Genomic DNA, 13,943 nt, shown 5'->3' on the forward strand with positions numbered 1-13,943 from the left:
AGAAGATCAAGCAGCAGAACAGAATATTAAGCTAACTGCTCCCTGGAAATGAGAGTCTAAAGCATTAACTTAATTGATAAGTCTAAATGCTCTAGATAGCGTTCATTCTGTGTTGTTATACACACTAGGGTAAATCAAAACACTTTTTAAAAGTGTTTAAGAAAGAAAGGCAAAGCTTTTAAAGAGAGTAAGACAACAGAACTGCCACAGAAGGCAAGAGCTCATGTGCTCCACCCGCATGCTCCACATAGGTGTCATTTTGCCTCTCCTAGTAAGGTGCAGGTGCACCTTACCAAGTAAGGACTAGGTGCAGAGAGCTGCAGCAGGCGTAGAGTACTTCCCGTGACCAAGGAAAGTAGACCCAGCAGACTGACTTCAGGAGCACAACATAGGAAAAGTAATACCTGTTATGCTATGAGACAGTGGAGCACAATACCCATTACAGGATATTTATACTAAGTGTTAAGTGTCACTCACTCTCCTCCCCTTCCCTTCATCACTGCCTCCTCCTGGTTGACTTATTCTTTACCATAGGCTGTTTAATGTTTCCTATTTTTGTGAACAAGGCTCCCATCTGATAGATATAAGATCATGTGGCCAAGCCATTCTAAACGTGATTTGTGCTGACACAAAGTAAAAGCAAATGGCTACTTAGAAAAAAGCTGAAGAAAAGTTAGGGAGGATTTACTGCTAGCATATTTTATATCCCCTCTGTAACACTAATTCTGAAGCATGTGATCTAATTTTCCCCGTTTTAAATCACTGATTACTAAAGCAACACTATAGCAAAGGCAATTTTCTGAGGAAAAATTCTAGAAGAAACATTGCTGTTTTTATCCCCTATGAAGGGGGAAACCTCTGTGCATGTATCTGCCCCCCTTTCCTCCCCCCAAGCCAATAGAGAAGGCAGTGGTTCACATACTGCAGTCTATGGAATACCACTGCTATTATAATATTTTCAACTTAAAGCTTGACATGTCTGTGTGGCAGTCAGTGAGGAATGCAGCACGGTCCACAAGACATTGGAATTGACAACCATTCGTAGTAACCATTGCAGCAGCATAATTAGATACCGGAGCCAATGCTTTCTTTGGCAGAGGCTGTCCACAAATTGCAATACATCACAGCATACTGGCTATACAATACAAACATTGCATACCAGAACTTGGGGCTGTTACCCTTATCAATGCCCCAAATACCAAGACATAGTTTTTGGTTTTACATACACTCCCTCTTTCTAGAAGAAGCTGGCACTTGCTCAGGCAGTCTGGACTGTTGGTGAATTCAACCAAGGCTTTCTCTGCCTGAAGCCGTGTTGCAGTGTCCGTAGTTTCATACAGCTGTTTGCACAGGTTCTCTAGCTGGGCTAGGCTCTGAAACACAGGAAAAAAGAAAGAAATCAGAAACAAGGTTTTTACAATTTGGCTATGTAGTAGTTTACCCCACAACCCACACACATACACGTTAAAATTTGTGAAAAAGGAGGAAGATATTCAACTCATATTTTGTTCTTTGGCTTATTAAATGAAGCCTGTATTTACCTCCTCAGAAATTTCATAGCTATCTCTGTTTAGATTTAGAGGACTCCAGATGGACTGGCAACAAATCCATGCTCAGACACCTCTCAGCATTTCTATGCTCTATCATGTACTACACCCAACAACGTACCACACTGCCTCCCTACTTGTGTGTCTCCTAAGAGTGAGAGTGAACTCCAACACTGCTCCCAGTGCTCTAGTACGTATTCCCAGGAGGTCAGCTCCCATCCAGCCTGAGCGAGCCACAGTGGGACTGAAACGGTCTGGAAAACAAGCGTGTCCTCTAACTGTGATAATCCTAACCTACTCATCTTAAATAGTGAAAAAACAACCTGAAATATCAGGTCTGGTTTATCTGTCAAAGCTTCAAAACGCCCACAAACTTATTTTACATTCCCTTTACAGGGCACGGTAACATACCCCAATGCTCCATGATCCCATATGAAATCTTATACACTACACGTGCCAAAAATACCTAAAGCAGAGCAGAACAAACGATGAATAAGACAAATGCCTTTGAGCGGCATCTTTGTGCACAAATCAGAACCAAAATAAAACTACCAGGCAGATTCTGTGTGCTCAAACAACTGGAAAATATTTGCCATAAATTGTGATCCAGGCAGATGGTTTCCCCCAGTGAAATCTTAGGTGTCCTAGTTAAAGAGGGGCTTCACAGATGGGTATTTATTCCCTCACAGTCCTCCTGATAGATTAGGCAGGTATTTTCAGCTGCTGTAGGGCTATATTCTAGGTTTCCAGGGATAAATCATTACAAGCATACCATAACTTTGTGCCTTGACTTCATTTGTAAAAAGGAGCATAGCATCAGTCGCTTAATTTCTGGAGAAGAGAGACTGTTATGCAAAAGCCAAGTTACTGACACGGTCAGCTGACTAATTCAAGCACCACATCAGCCCACAGCTGAATGCTTTCTTATACACAAGTACAGCAATCCCAGGCCAAAAATACACAAGTTTTCCATGTTCTGTTGCTGAGGTGATCATCAGATAAAGGGTGTTATAAATAACAGAGAGAGTGAACCTCTGCACAAACCCTATTACCTTGCACCATATTCCAAAGGGTTTTTGTACCTTATGGAAAACACTGCCATGTCAGCTTCACTGCTTTACAGAAAATCACTGCACCAAGCGCAGAAACACTGGTGAAAGAGACAGACTGCCAAACAAATGTCCTGTAGATCCATTTTGGGGTTAATGGCATTCCAGAAAGCAGGAATGCAGAAACATCTCCAAGGGGCATTTTATGCTAAGACCAACTCAATTTCTTAAAGCGACTGAAAAAGAGACACCTTTCTAGTAGAGTATAAACCAGAGTGGAATATAAACCACTATGTAGGCTGCTATATTGCCCCTACTGAGTCTCTTTGCCCCCAGAAAAGTCAATGTACTGGGAAGTACTGCCTTTCAACACCTAAGAACACATTGCATCCATTGCTTTGAGGAGGTCTCCCTTCCAGGTTTCTTTGGTTGGTTCGTTTTCACTCTAGGAACAAGCAACTTGCGACAAATAATTAGAATTCTCTCACAGCCCAGCACAGAGTAGTAAAAAGAGCAATGAATTTGTGTATCCTGGTTTTGTGTTCAGCGACAGCTGTCAGACTGAACTTTACCAAGTATCATACAGAATAGTTCAGTAGTTCAAGGTCCACTGTTTCGATTTTGTAAAGCCAAAAGCCGAGGACTTAAACTCCTCAAAGAAAATCCTCGAAAATCGAAGATGAATTTAAACTGATGCTCCAAACCTAAAAGTAGAAGAAACCAAAGATGGAACTAAATTAAAAGCAAGGAAGTCACTAGATGAACAAGTAGACGTTTCTCCTTGGCCAGAAACACAGATGTTATTCTCTGAACACACAGAATCTCAGCAGCAGCAAGCAGGGGCTGCAGCAACGCACCGTGAGTGCACAGGAGCAGCTAAGTGGCCACGCTGATGGACGTGCAGCATGTATTTGCAGAGCTTTCCTAAATGCCTTATCAACCTGCTCCATTAGCTCTTCGCTATTACAGTAACACTGTTCACATAACCATGGCTAAGCATTTGGCAGCACCTACCACTTCTTATTACAAGTCTATTTTTGTCTATTTAAAATTGGTTGGCAGAGTTTACTTGCAGGAAGATGTTGGTTATGTACATCACCTCCAGCACAAGAACAAAGTAGCGTTCTCTCCAAACCTCCAAAATACTTGTGACCATTTATGAATTCGAAAAGCTAGCATGAAGCAACTCTTCCACACCGCCCTCTCCAGAAAGGGCACAATTCTTCTCTGCATATCTTCCCAGGCAAGTCTGCCAATCAGTCTGCCTTGTCCTTCCCCAAACACAACCTAGCTCACAGCAAATACCCAGACCTGGAGGAGGGGGGGGAAGCCAAGCGTATTCAAGGGCAGAGTCTGCAAACCTTTGCTAGGTAATGAATACATTTACTGGACAACAGTCCTTCTGCTAATGTCCTTTGCAATTAAAACTTTTAAAAATATATCACAGCATCCTTCAGATTTATGTCCTGCTAATAAAGCAGGACAAAACTAAAAGAATTAGAGAAGCATCATATGACCTCTACTACTTTATACCGAATAAAGGGTTAGAAAATCTGTGGTTTACAAAACATTTGTAAATGCTTGCAGCTAGAAGACAATGTCTTTTTACGCAAACCGTACTGAATCACACTACCTACCGGGAGTACACACAAAGGATCAAATTCTTGGGGACCCTTTCCACAGCCTGTGGTCCCAAACTGAACCAATGAATATTGATCTAGAGACTGTATTTTACAAATCTGGAAAGAAAAAAGTATTTTTTAAAAAGAGATCATAGTACCTAGTTTTACACCATCCAGTTTTAATTCTCCGAGAAGCACAGACATACTATGTGCCATCAGTGAGCTCTCTCCGCACTTGGGACAAATGCTAGTTCTCCCCTACTGTTCTGAACTTCGTTGAAAGAAGCACGGCTCCTTTTGTTTAACACTACTGGCCACTGCCATGACAAAACACCCTTGTTTGTGCACAGTGCATGATCGCTGCCAGCCCTCTTGCAGTGTGAGGTTAGTTAACTCCCTCAGAGCCACAGAAGGAACACACAACCTGAAGGGCTCAAACACAGCCGCTTTAAAAAGCCAGCCCCAGCAACTGCGTGGTCCATCTGCATCTCCATCTTCAACATTTTCAAGGTAGGCCTCATGTTGTGGTTGCCAGTCCCCCCCCTCAAAACATTCACAGTCACAAGAGACATTAAATCACAACTGTGTTAATTATTTACAAGACAAAAGCTGAAGGCAGCTGTAGTTAAACTATTTCTAGTGAACATACATCACGTCTACAGAGTAGCCAAGACTTTTGGCTACTTAACTGTTTAACAGGTAGAAACACCCACAGCAGCCAAGTGATTTCTCCCCCAGCAACATCCCTGCAGCAGCTGCCTTATGTCAACTCTACACATAACACACTATACTGGGAATGTAACAGTGGTAAAGGAAATGAGAAATAAAAATATTCTTGGACTTCATTAAAACAAAGAAAAAACCCACACTCCTGCTGGCAACCAAACTCAAAAGGTCAAACAGTTTTTTTTTGGGGGGGGGGGGGGGGGGCGCACAGATTTGGAAACGCTAGTCCATATTATCCAGAAGTGTGAATCTATAAACTCACTAGGGAATAAAAGTTCATTCCATTCACATTAGATTAAGCCAACATTCACACTGGGCTTAAAACACACTTTTAATATCATGTCTACAATAACCCACGAGCCCTGTCAGTTTTCCTGAGCATCCCTGTCCAGACAATCCTCAAGCTAAAATTCATGTTATATGTCTTCCTCCAGTTATCCCCAAATACACAGCTGCAGAGGCAGCTGCAGGATGGAGAATATTTTAGAGCACATATGAAGAAATATTAAAACCTACTAGTGCAACTTAAAGTGAGAGTGTATGTCTGAATAGGGAATTTTCATGCATTTGTCCAACTTTGTAGATGGTAATTTTATTTTTTAATTTAACATGCTCGAACAGCCAGAAAACATTCATGCTAAGCTGGAATCCACTCAGAAATTTCTCTGATGAAAACCCTCTAGGCAGAATTTTTAGGGATGCCTCACCAATAGACTTATTTTCTCTTTATGTGCCTTAACTCGATTATCTGTTACATCAATAGGCAGAACAGTTAACTTATGCTGATACTGCGTTCTAGGCTTATAACATTAAGCTTCAGCACATCCTAATACTTCAAATACAATGGCAGATCAGTGGAGTTCCTTTCTCCTCTTCCAGGGCAAGAGAAATCAGGCTAGCTTTGCTCTAGCATTAACTTTCTGAATGTCAGAGCTGTTCTGTAGTTAGAGGTAACAAGTAGGCGAGGATTACTTCACTGCAGAGACTGGGCGATATCTACTGTTTTAAACAAGATAAAAATACCATTTAGTAGAACGATTATGCAGGGCAAGAGCCCTGCATAGTCTAGATAAGGACTAAAGCATGAGACAGCAGAGTACTCAAAACACTGAAACAGCCCTGGAACTCTGCGAGCGCTGGGTGCTTGTGTTGAATTACAGAAGAGAAAGGGAGGTGGTCAGGGAACAGAAAAAAAGACGGCATTAAAGGCAAATAATTACAGCTAATTTTGTTCACTGCTCCTTTTGCAGTGTTTTTAAAGAAGTTCTGGAGTTGTTCAAAGTTTCATAACCCATTCAAGAGAAGAAACTAGTCTTATTTTGTACCCAAAGAGACCAAGGAAGAGCAGTGTAACAGCAGGAAGCGGCAAGCGAGCAGGCGGGATTACCGACTCGCAGCCACGCTCTCGCTCTCGAGCGTGGGACAGCAACTCGGTGCCATTTTGACATGAGAAACTGCTGACTCACAGAAGGCACCAAAGGCAGAAACCTCTTCCCTCGCCGGGCCCCAAACTTCTGAGTTTCTCTCACATGCTCCTCTCATGGCAGCACGGAAATCCTAGGACTTTCCTACACATGCATACACCACATTCTAGTAACACACACTAAGTAAGCCCGAAGTATTTTATGCAGTGGTGGAAAACCATTCGGTCCAATTTCTCTCATACCCTACGCTATACCAAGGTAAACTGAGAGCTGAACAGTCAGTGACCAAAGGGAAGTGCTTGTCTTAAATACATACTTAAAAGCTTAAATTGCCTCTGGATTTTTTCATATAGCCACAGCTCGTAACAGATTCCTCAGCTCCAAGATCAGAATGGACCATGATCACTTAAAATCACCTCCTATATGCATGCACAGCTTTCCCCCAGAAGCCTTGGAGGACCTGCCAGCCACAGGGCGTTAGATAAACAAGCATACGCTGCCCCCAGCATATTTTACACTTCTGTAAAGCTGCTGTCTTTAAGTGCTTCACTCATTTAATGTTTTCATTATATAATGAAATATCTCTAAAACATGTCTCCCCCCCCCACTAAAACATTTATGAGCAGCAAGGATACTATTGAAAAAAGATGTGTAATGAAAGAGATCAGTTTCTGATAGCTTTATTTTAAAATTAACTTTTTTTTAATTAAAATGTCATTTTCTGCATTGTTTTAAAATCTATATTTCTCTAGCCCACCTGTATTTAAAAGAACTGACTCAGGGGTGCCAACAATAGAGAAAGTTAACAAAAATCTCCTCTTGTAGGTCATTTTACTGTGTCTATTTATTATACAATCCCTGTGCTGATGTAAACAGAGCTCAGAAAGGCTTGTGTGCGCTCCTGGGAAAGAAAAAAGAACACATTTTTGATCGCCCTCCCCAAACTGAGGTTCAGCACTAAGAGAGAACCATCCTCACCAACACTGCAAAGCACTGGACATTGGTTCCAAGTCGGCATTACTGAAAATGCCCTGCGTTTTACTCCAGAAGGATTGTTTCCTATGTGGTAGAAATGTTTTTCAACAAGGGAAAGTTTATTTATCTGAAACCAGCAAAAGTAATTAGCAAAGCTTCCACTGCCCTTCCTCCTAACAGCCACGAGCCGGGAGGGAAGCCTTGCAGCACGCCAGCCTGCTACAGCAAGCTCACCGGCTGCTGCCTCTTTCCTAGCCGGAGCCCTGCAGCCGAGCGGCTGCCGCATGGGCTCAGGGGAAGCTCTCCGAGAGCCTGGGTTGAGCGCTCCCGAGTAGGAATCGCCAGTCCAGCAACCCCTCATATAAACTTTGTGTCATATTATTGCTCATTTCTTTAATAATATCAAATGCTGAAAAGGAATGAGTTTTCCTCTGTAGATGCCACATGATGTTTGCCTGAGAAAGGCCCCTACTTGCAAGCCTGTATTTAATACCCTCGATGCTGTTGACTCATGTTAACCATTTCTGAAGTTCAGGAGGCTGTTTTTCTGTTTTGAAATGCAATGTTATACAAGATTCACTGTTGATTCTATCAAGACTAACCAAAAACAATAGTAAGATGAAACAAGTATCAGAGGCAAAAGCCAAAAATCCAATTTTCAAAAAACACCCTAAGATCAAGCAGCTCCCGGAGACTTCAATTTGCTGCTACATTTTGACACTTAGAAAAGATAAAACAAAATCCAGAGAAATCAGGCCCCCTGACTTTGGCACTTAACTTCAGGCATCCTTTTTTAAGAACTTAGCCTCAGATGCTTGTCCACTGAGAGCAGCTGTGAAGCTCAAAAATTGAAAAAACCCAACAACCTATCAATCTCATTTATGCTACAAGATAAAAATAAAACTCACTGTTCAGTGTTTTCCCCACGGTGAAGATAAACAATGTGTGATCATCTTTAAAATGATAAATACTACAAGGAAAGTAACAGCTACCTAAAAGGAGTCCCCAGGGGATGGCTGTGGAATTGATCCTATATTACACGGTTGCTTAAGCAACGCTCTTTACATCCAAAGGCTGCAATAAGCTCTAGGCAGGTTTAGTTCAGAGTTTGACTTAGCCATGCTGACAGTTCCCATTTCAGAAAATTGAGGAAACGCATGCTGTGTTTGGCATACTCAAGATGGCAGGGCCAGAAAGCAAGCACGAGTGTACCGCAAGACCAGATCGCTCTGGGGGAAGGAGGCAAGCAATAACCTCACAGATTTAGACATCTAAAATGGAGTATTTGGCATAACAAGATCAATCCAAACTTTCCTGATGCCTGGCAGGTTTTATCCTGAAGGATGTGCATTGCTGTAAATCCTCCAGTCACATATCGTGTCCAAGACATTCCTTCCTCCTGCCTTATGGTTACTGACTCCCTGAGCCAGAGAGTCTGCAACATGTTTAATACAGTTATTTTTGTCACAAGCACATTCATCCATTTTGGTTATAACATATGGGGGAATGGGGGTATTAAAGTCAGGCTTTGCAAGCATCAGGCAGCTGCAGGGCATGCAACGAGATGTGCAACAGCATCAATGCCTGCGCTAAAGTATTCTAAACAATGCAGCAGATGAACGTAGTTAACCACGTTACTACTTACAGGATGTGTCACCTCAGAAGAAGAAAGGGGTGGGGTGGGGAAAATAGAGGGTTATCCATACTATTCCTTTGCCTTAAGTTCCTTAGGTTTAAAGGATACCAATTTCTACAGCTGCCAATGAACACACGCATCCGTAGTACCCATGGCATTAAAATGAGTGAGAAGATGGAGGGGCTATGCAAGCTTCCCTAATGAAGCACCTGAAGGCTTGCATCAGCTACACTGGCACTGGCTTTATGTGCTGCCCAGCTTACCTCAACTTCTGTTATTGAAAGTTCACTAGTTTTCTTCAATTGCTTGCTTCCTTTTCAGCAAAACAGGGAGAAAGATGCAGCAAGCAGGGCTCTGAAACACTGGTTTTCAGCAAATCTCGCCTTGCAACACAGTAGTCAAAGGGCACTGGTGTTTTAAGTGACTAAGGCTTAGAGAGAATGTCTCAGGTCACTTGCTGAATGTCAGGTATTTCAACCAAAAATAAAAAAAAGCTTTTATGCTGAACACTGCAATTATTAACTGCCAAGGACCAGTATGATGCACTTCATAAGTGCACATCACAGTAAAATCAAGGTCTCATGGCTCATCACCCTCATTTGTTAAGAGAATCTGAACAACAAATTGCCCCATTTCTATTTATCCTACTAACAACAGAGAAAACAAGCCTGCTTATGCCCTTCCAGCATATCTCAATATTATTTACTGCAGTAGTATTTTCAGGCATCTCCCTGCATCTCTCAGGGTATCAATAAAGCTCTCATTTCTTTCTGTACAAGAAATGTCCTTCAAGCTAAGATGAAACAGAACTTCCTTCCAGGATTCAGCCCTGCCATTTTACTGCGCAATGTTTTAGAGCGGCTCCACACACGTACTTCAAAGTGATGAACAAACCCACCTATACAAAACTCCAAAGGGTTTCTCTGGGTCAGCCCAGAGAATTGGGAACCAATTCCCATATTTGGGAATCAACCATGTGTTGAAGTACCATCTTTATACACCAAGCACAGAACCACTATAACTGAATTTTCCTGCCACAAAGCAGAGATCTCCGATTAGAAAGATGTGCTAGCATCCCTAGGATAAGCCTCCAGGAATCCACAAGAGGTACAAACCTGGTACTGGCTGCAAAAGCACTGTACTGCAACTTAACATTTGCTCACACTTCCCATAATCTAGTACAACACATAACATCGTACAGCACACTGAAACAAAGACTGTTTCTGCCCTAAAGAACAGCAGTGTGAGAACCTTAGTGGGTGGTAAAGCTGTTGACTTACAGCAGAAACTTTTCAATATTTTAGCTGGGTGCAAATAAAATTATGCAGTAGTATTTATCAAGGCTTAGCTCTATTCTTCTTTTAAGGACAGCAATTTGTTCAGCAAAGAAATGAGAGGGAAGGCAATCTCAAGCTTGGCTTTCTAATACAGGCATGTTTTAAGTGAAACTGAAGCTAATCATACCTTGGAGGCCAGCAAAACTGAGAACAGATGGAAGGCTAAAATATCCAAAAGAAACCCCTGCATTTGTGCTTCAGCGAGACTTCCAGATGCTAGCGGAATCTGTGTGCAACACATTTCATACGCTGTTTGCACATACCACGAAATAAATTAAGAAGAGGTTAACAATACAGTGGATCTTTTTTAAAAAGGAGATGAAACAGACACAGTAAAAATGGGAATTAACACAGCTTTCTGTCCTGTCTGTCCAGCTGGAAGTAATGTTTATTACACCTTGATTGTGTTCTGGGTTTGCAGTTTTCATGCATTTAATTATCCAATGCAAATAAGTGAACCAAGAGGGCAACCCCAGCACTCGTTACTTCTCTGGTAGGACAGAATCCCAATCCACTGCACAAGCAGTTCCAGAATTCACAGAACAAGGAGTCTTCACATCTTTGCACTGCACTTCTGCACTCACTCACACTCTACCTGTTCCATACCGAACTGCCTGACACAACCACCGAGGACTTGTCCAACTAGCCAGGGCACAACATAGTGTTTAAACTGACTGTAGGAGGACAAACAGCCTAAAGTGTGCTGAACAGCTGCACCTGAAAAGTGTCCAGAGGATTAAAGAGAACCTGCAGAGTGAATTTCCAAGTGTTTAGCACTTTGTGCCATGCAGCTGCAGTGTTCTTTGATTTGGCAGTAGATGCCCAAAGGCAAATTTACTATCTCATGAAGCCACAGACACAACATCAACTTTAGATACACAGAAAGTGGGGAAAAAAAATGGCAGAAATTGATGAATTTTTTCTACACACAGACAGACATACAATTTGACTAAAAGTTTCACATGAAAGCAGCCTTAGCATTTTGTTCCTGCAGCCAGGTAATATTTAGTTATAAACCTAAAAATGCCACTAAAAATGTAAAGTTGCTGAGATATCTATAATTTCTGCATCATAGTATTTGTTCAAACAGTTTCATTACCCATCTCAATTCAAAGTGTTCACACAGCATCTTTGCTTCCCTTAACGTGTAGTACCAAGTCTGATATAATGCACAATTTTTTTTAACTGCTAATTTGAAAAGTCTGACTCCTACAGAAAAATGGTAACATATCTATTATCTTCTCTGAACACTAATGTCCAATCCTCCAGTGTTACTCAACCAAATGTAAAATTCAGGTAAGAGACAGCAAACAGCTTGTTGTAGAACAAATGGGAAAAGTAAAACAGAGATAAGATGGCTCAAGACGCCCAACTTCAGAGGGGTTATTAGTGACTAGGCCATCAGTGGAGGAAAAGGGGAGCAGGCTCAGAAGACACACACAGCTGTAAATTGTAGTAGCTGTTCCTTGCAACTTAGAGATGGGAAACTTGCCAGACCTACTTGAGAAAAGGTTAAGTTGAAAAAAATCCATTTACTTGTCTTCTTTAAAAGTTAGCTAATTTCTGAAATATCTCATATCTTGTTCTGAAGAAGCTATCTTTATACCATAACAGATGTTTGCTAAGCTTAAAATAATTTTTCCCAAGTTTGATCCCCATTGATGCTGTTGAAGTAGTGATGAAAGATAACCACGGTGTTGTAATACAAGCCTACATCTAGGAACAGATGAACTGCTGAATTCTACCCCAAAAAAGGCCTGTGTCTCAGTGGGAAAACTCAGCAGGGCCCTAAGCAAGGACATCAGTACAGTCAGCCTAGTAAGTGCAGAAACCGTGTGCTCCTTCATTTTTTGGAACAAAAACAAGAGAAGCTAGTGCAGCACCAACACCTTTGCTACAACAATGGAGAATGAGTCACTCCTATTTCTTTACCTTTTTATTCATACGCCACAGCTAATATACTGACTGCTTTTCCAATCACATGATTTTAAGCACCCTTTCTGAGAGCTGAACATTCCCTGTATGTCTGAGGGCTTTTGATGTGGTGAAGGCTGGACATTTCCTAGCGAGCAGCAACCAGGAGATTAGGAAAGAGCAAGCACAACAAGCACATGGGACCAACACAGTGCTCACAACTACATGGAGAAGGGAAAGCTGCAACCACCAGCTGAGACAAACCTCCCTCTCGAAATCACTTCTACCTGTTGATAGCAACTATAGAACATTTTATAAAGAGAAAGCATATTCCTGCCATGCAAATCGACATTCCTCATTTCAGTAACATGCATGTTAAGACTGGACACTCAATCTTGCTGAAGTACAAAGGTCACTATTTCGTGCAGTGAATAGAAATTTTTTTATATTATTAGGAATAACAGTAGTACCCTGACACATCTAGATGTACAAACAATTTCAGAAAACAAAATCTTACTTTGAGCATTTAGGCTGAAAGCCACTTCTAAGATATTTAAAGTGATTATTTTGAAAAGAGAAAGGATGGGCAACGTTTTGCGTTTAGGAACTGGAAAATTGGCAACAGTCGCCACAGTTCTTCACTTCTGCAGGTTTGTAAGGATCTATGACGCAGTCAAAGCATTGCCCCCACATGATCCGAGCAGGAGCTGGAGCTATGGAACAATGTTTATGCCACCCGATGGAGACTGTAAATAGTACGACATAAGCGCTGTGGAGGATTATTTTCAATTTGTTCAGATAGAACAATAACCCCTGTGGGGCTCCACATAAGAAAACTCCTAGACTTCTGATAGTTTTAACTGAGTAACATTCTTTGAATTCTGAAGAAGTCATTTACAAAATAATCTAGATGAACTAAAACACTGCTTTTGAAGTCACAGATCCCTCTGCTTACTTTGCATTTGGCTACAAAGGAAGGAAAAAGTAGTCTTCAACATTACCTACTTCTACCACATTTAAGACAAAATGGAATGAAAAATAAGGAATTTCATGGCAGATACCAGAGCTCAAGAATAAAAACTAAAACGACCACACTACTGGGCAAGCTAGCTGCAGCGAAGCAAAAAAACAGGCCTCTGGATTGCTGGACTGCATTTTCTCCTGTACTAATAAGGTTAAGAAACTTAACTTTCAGGGCTCTAGCTTTGCAAAATAAGCCACCTTCAGGTGCAACAATCAAAATCATACATCAAGGCATTGTAAGCAGTGAACACAAATAGGAATCTACTACCAAAAAACCCCAACCACTCAAAACCAAGCCACATACACCAACAGGACTGCCCCATATGCACAGCATGTCAATTCAGAAACACAAAGCTGAGCTCCAAGATGATGGTTCAGGAGAAAACAAAAACCCTCTAAATCAAAATACCCTGAAAAGCCTGGAAGCATCTCAGATCACACAAAATACTAAAGCTACTATAGGACTGCGCAAACTCATCATCCAGAAACAGCAAAGAAATTCAAGGACTGCAAATTATCTTCAGCTTACTGGTTAAACTAAGGCAGCTACACACGTTATCTAGTGCCAGAAGAGAAACAGAATTAGTATTTTCCAGTACAATGTCCTTGGACTATAACTCCTGTAATCACCATGTTCACAAACATACCAAACTAATGATAAAAGAGCTTTCAAATAGGAAATTTCACCAA

At 41.4% G+C, this 13,943-nt stretch overlaps 1 protein-coding gene across 1 annotated transcript in view; it reads right to left on the minus strand.

Moving 5' to 3' along the window:
- Positions 1 to 13,943, minus strand: part of XPO7 (exportin 7) — a 53,435-nt gene that overhangs the window by 30,134 nt on the left and 9,358 nt on the right. The window contains exon 3 of the mRNA XM_064497755.1: positions 1,227 to 1,373. Coding sequence (XP_064353825.1) covers positions 1,227 to 1,373 — 147 coding nt within the window. The remainder of the gene's footprint in view (positions 1 to 1,226; positions 1,374 to 13,943) is intronic.

Source organism: Dromaius novaehollandiae, chromosome 26, assembly GCF_036370855.1.
Source record: "Dromaius novaehollandiae isolate bDroNov1 chromosome 26, bDroNov1.hap1, whole genome shotgun sequence".
NCBI classification, from domain to species: domain Eukaryota; kingdom Metazoa; phylum Chordata; class Aves; order Casuariiformes; family Dromaiidae; genus Dromaius; species Dromaius novaehollandiae.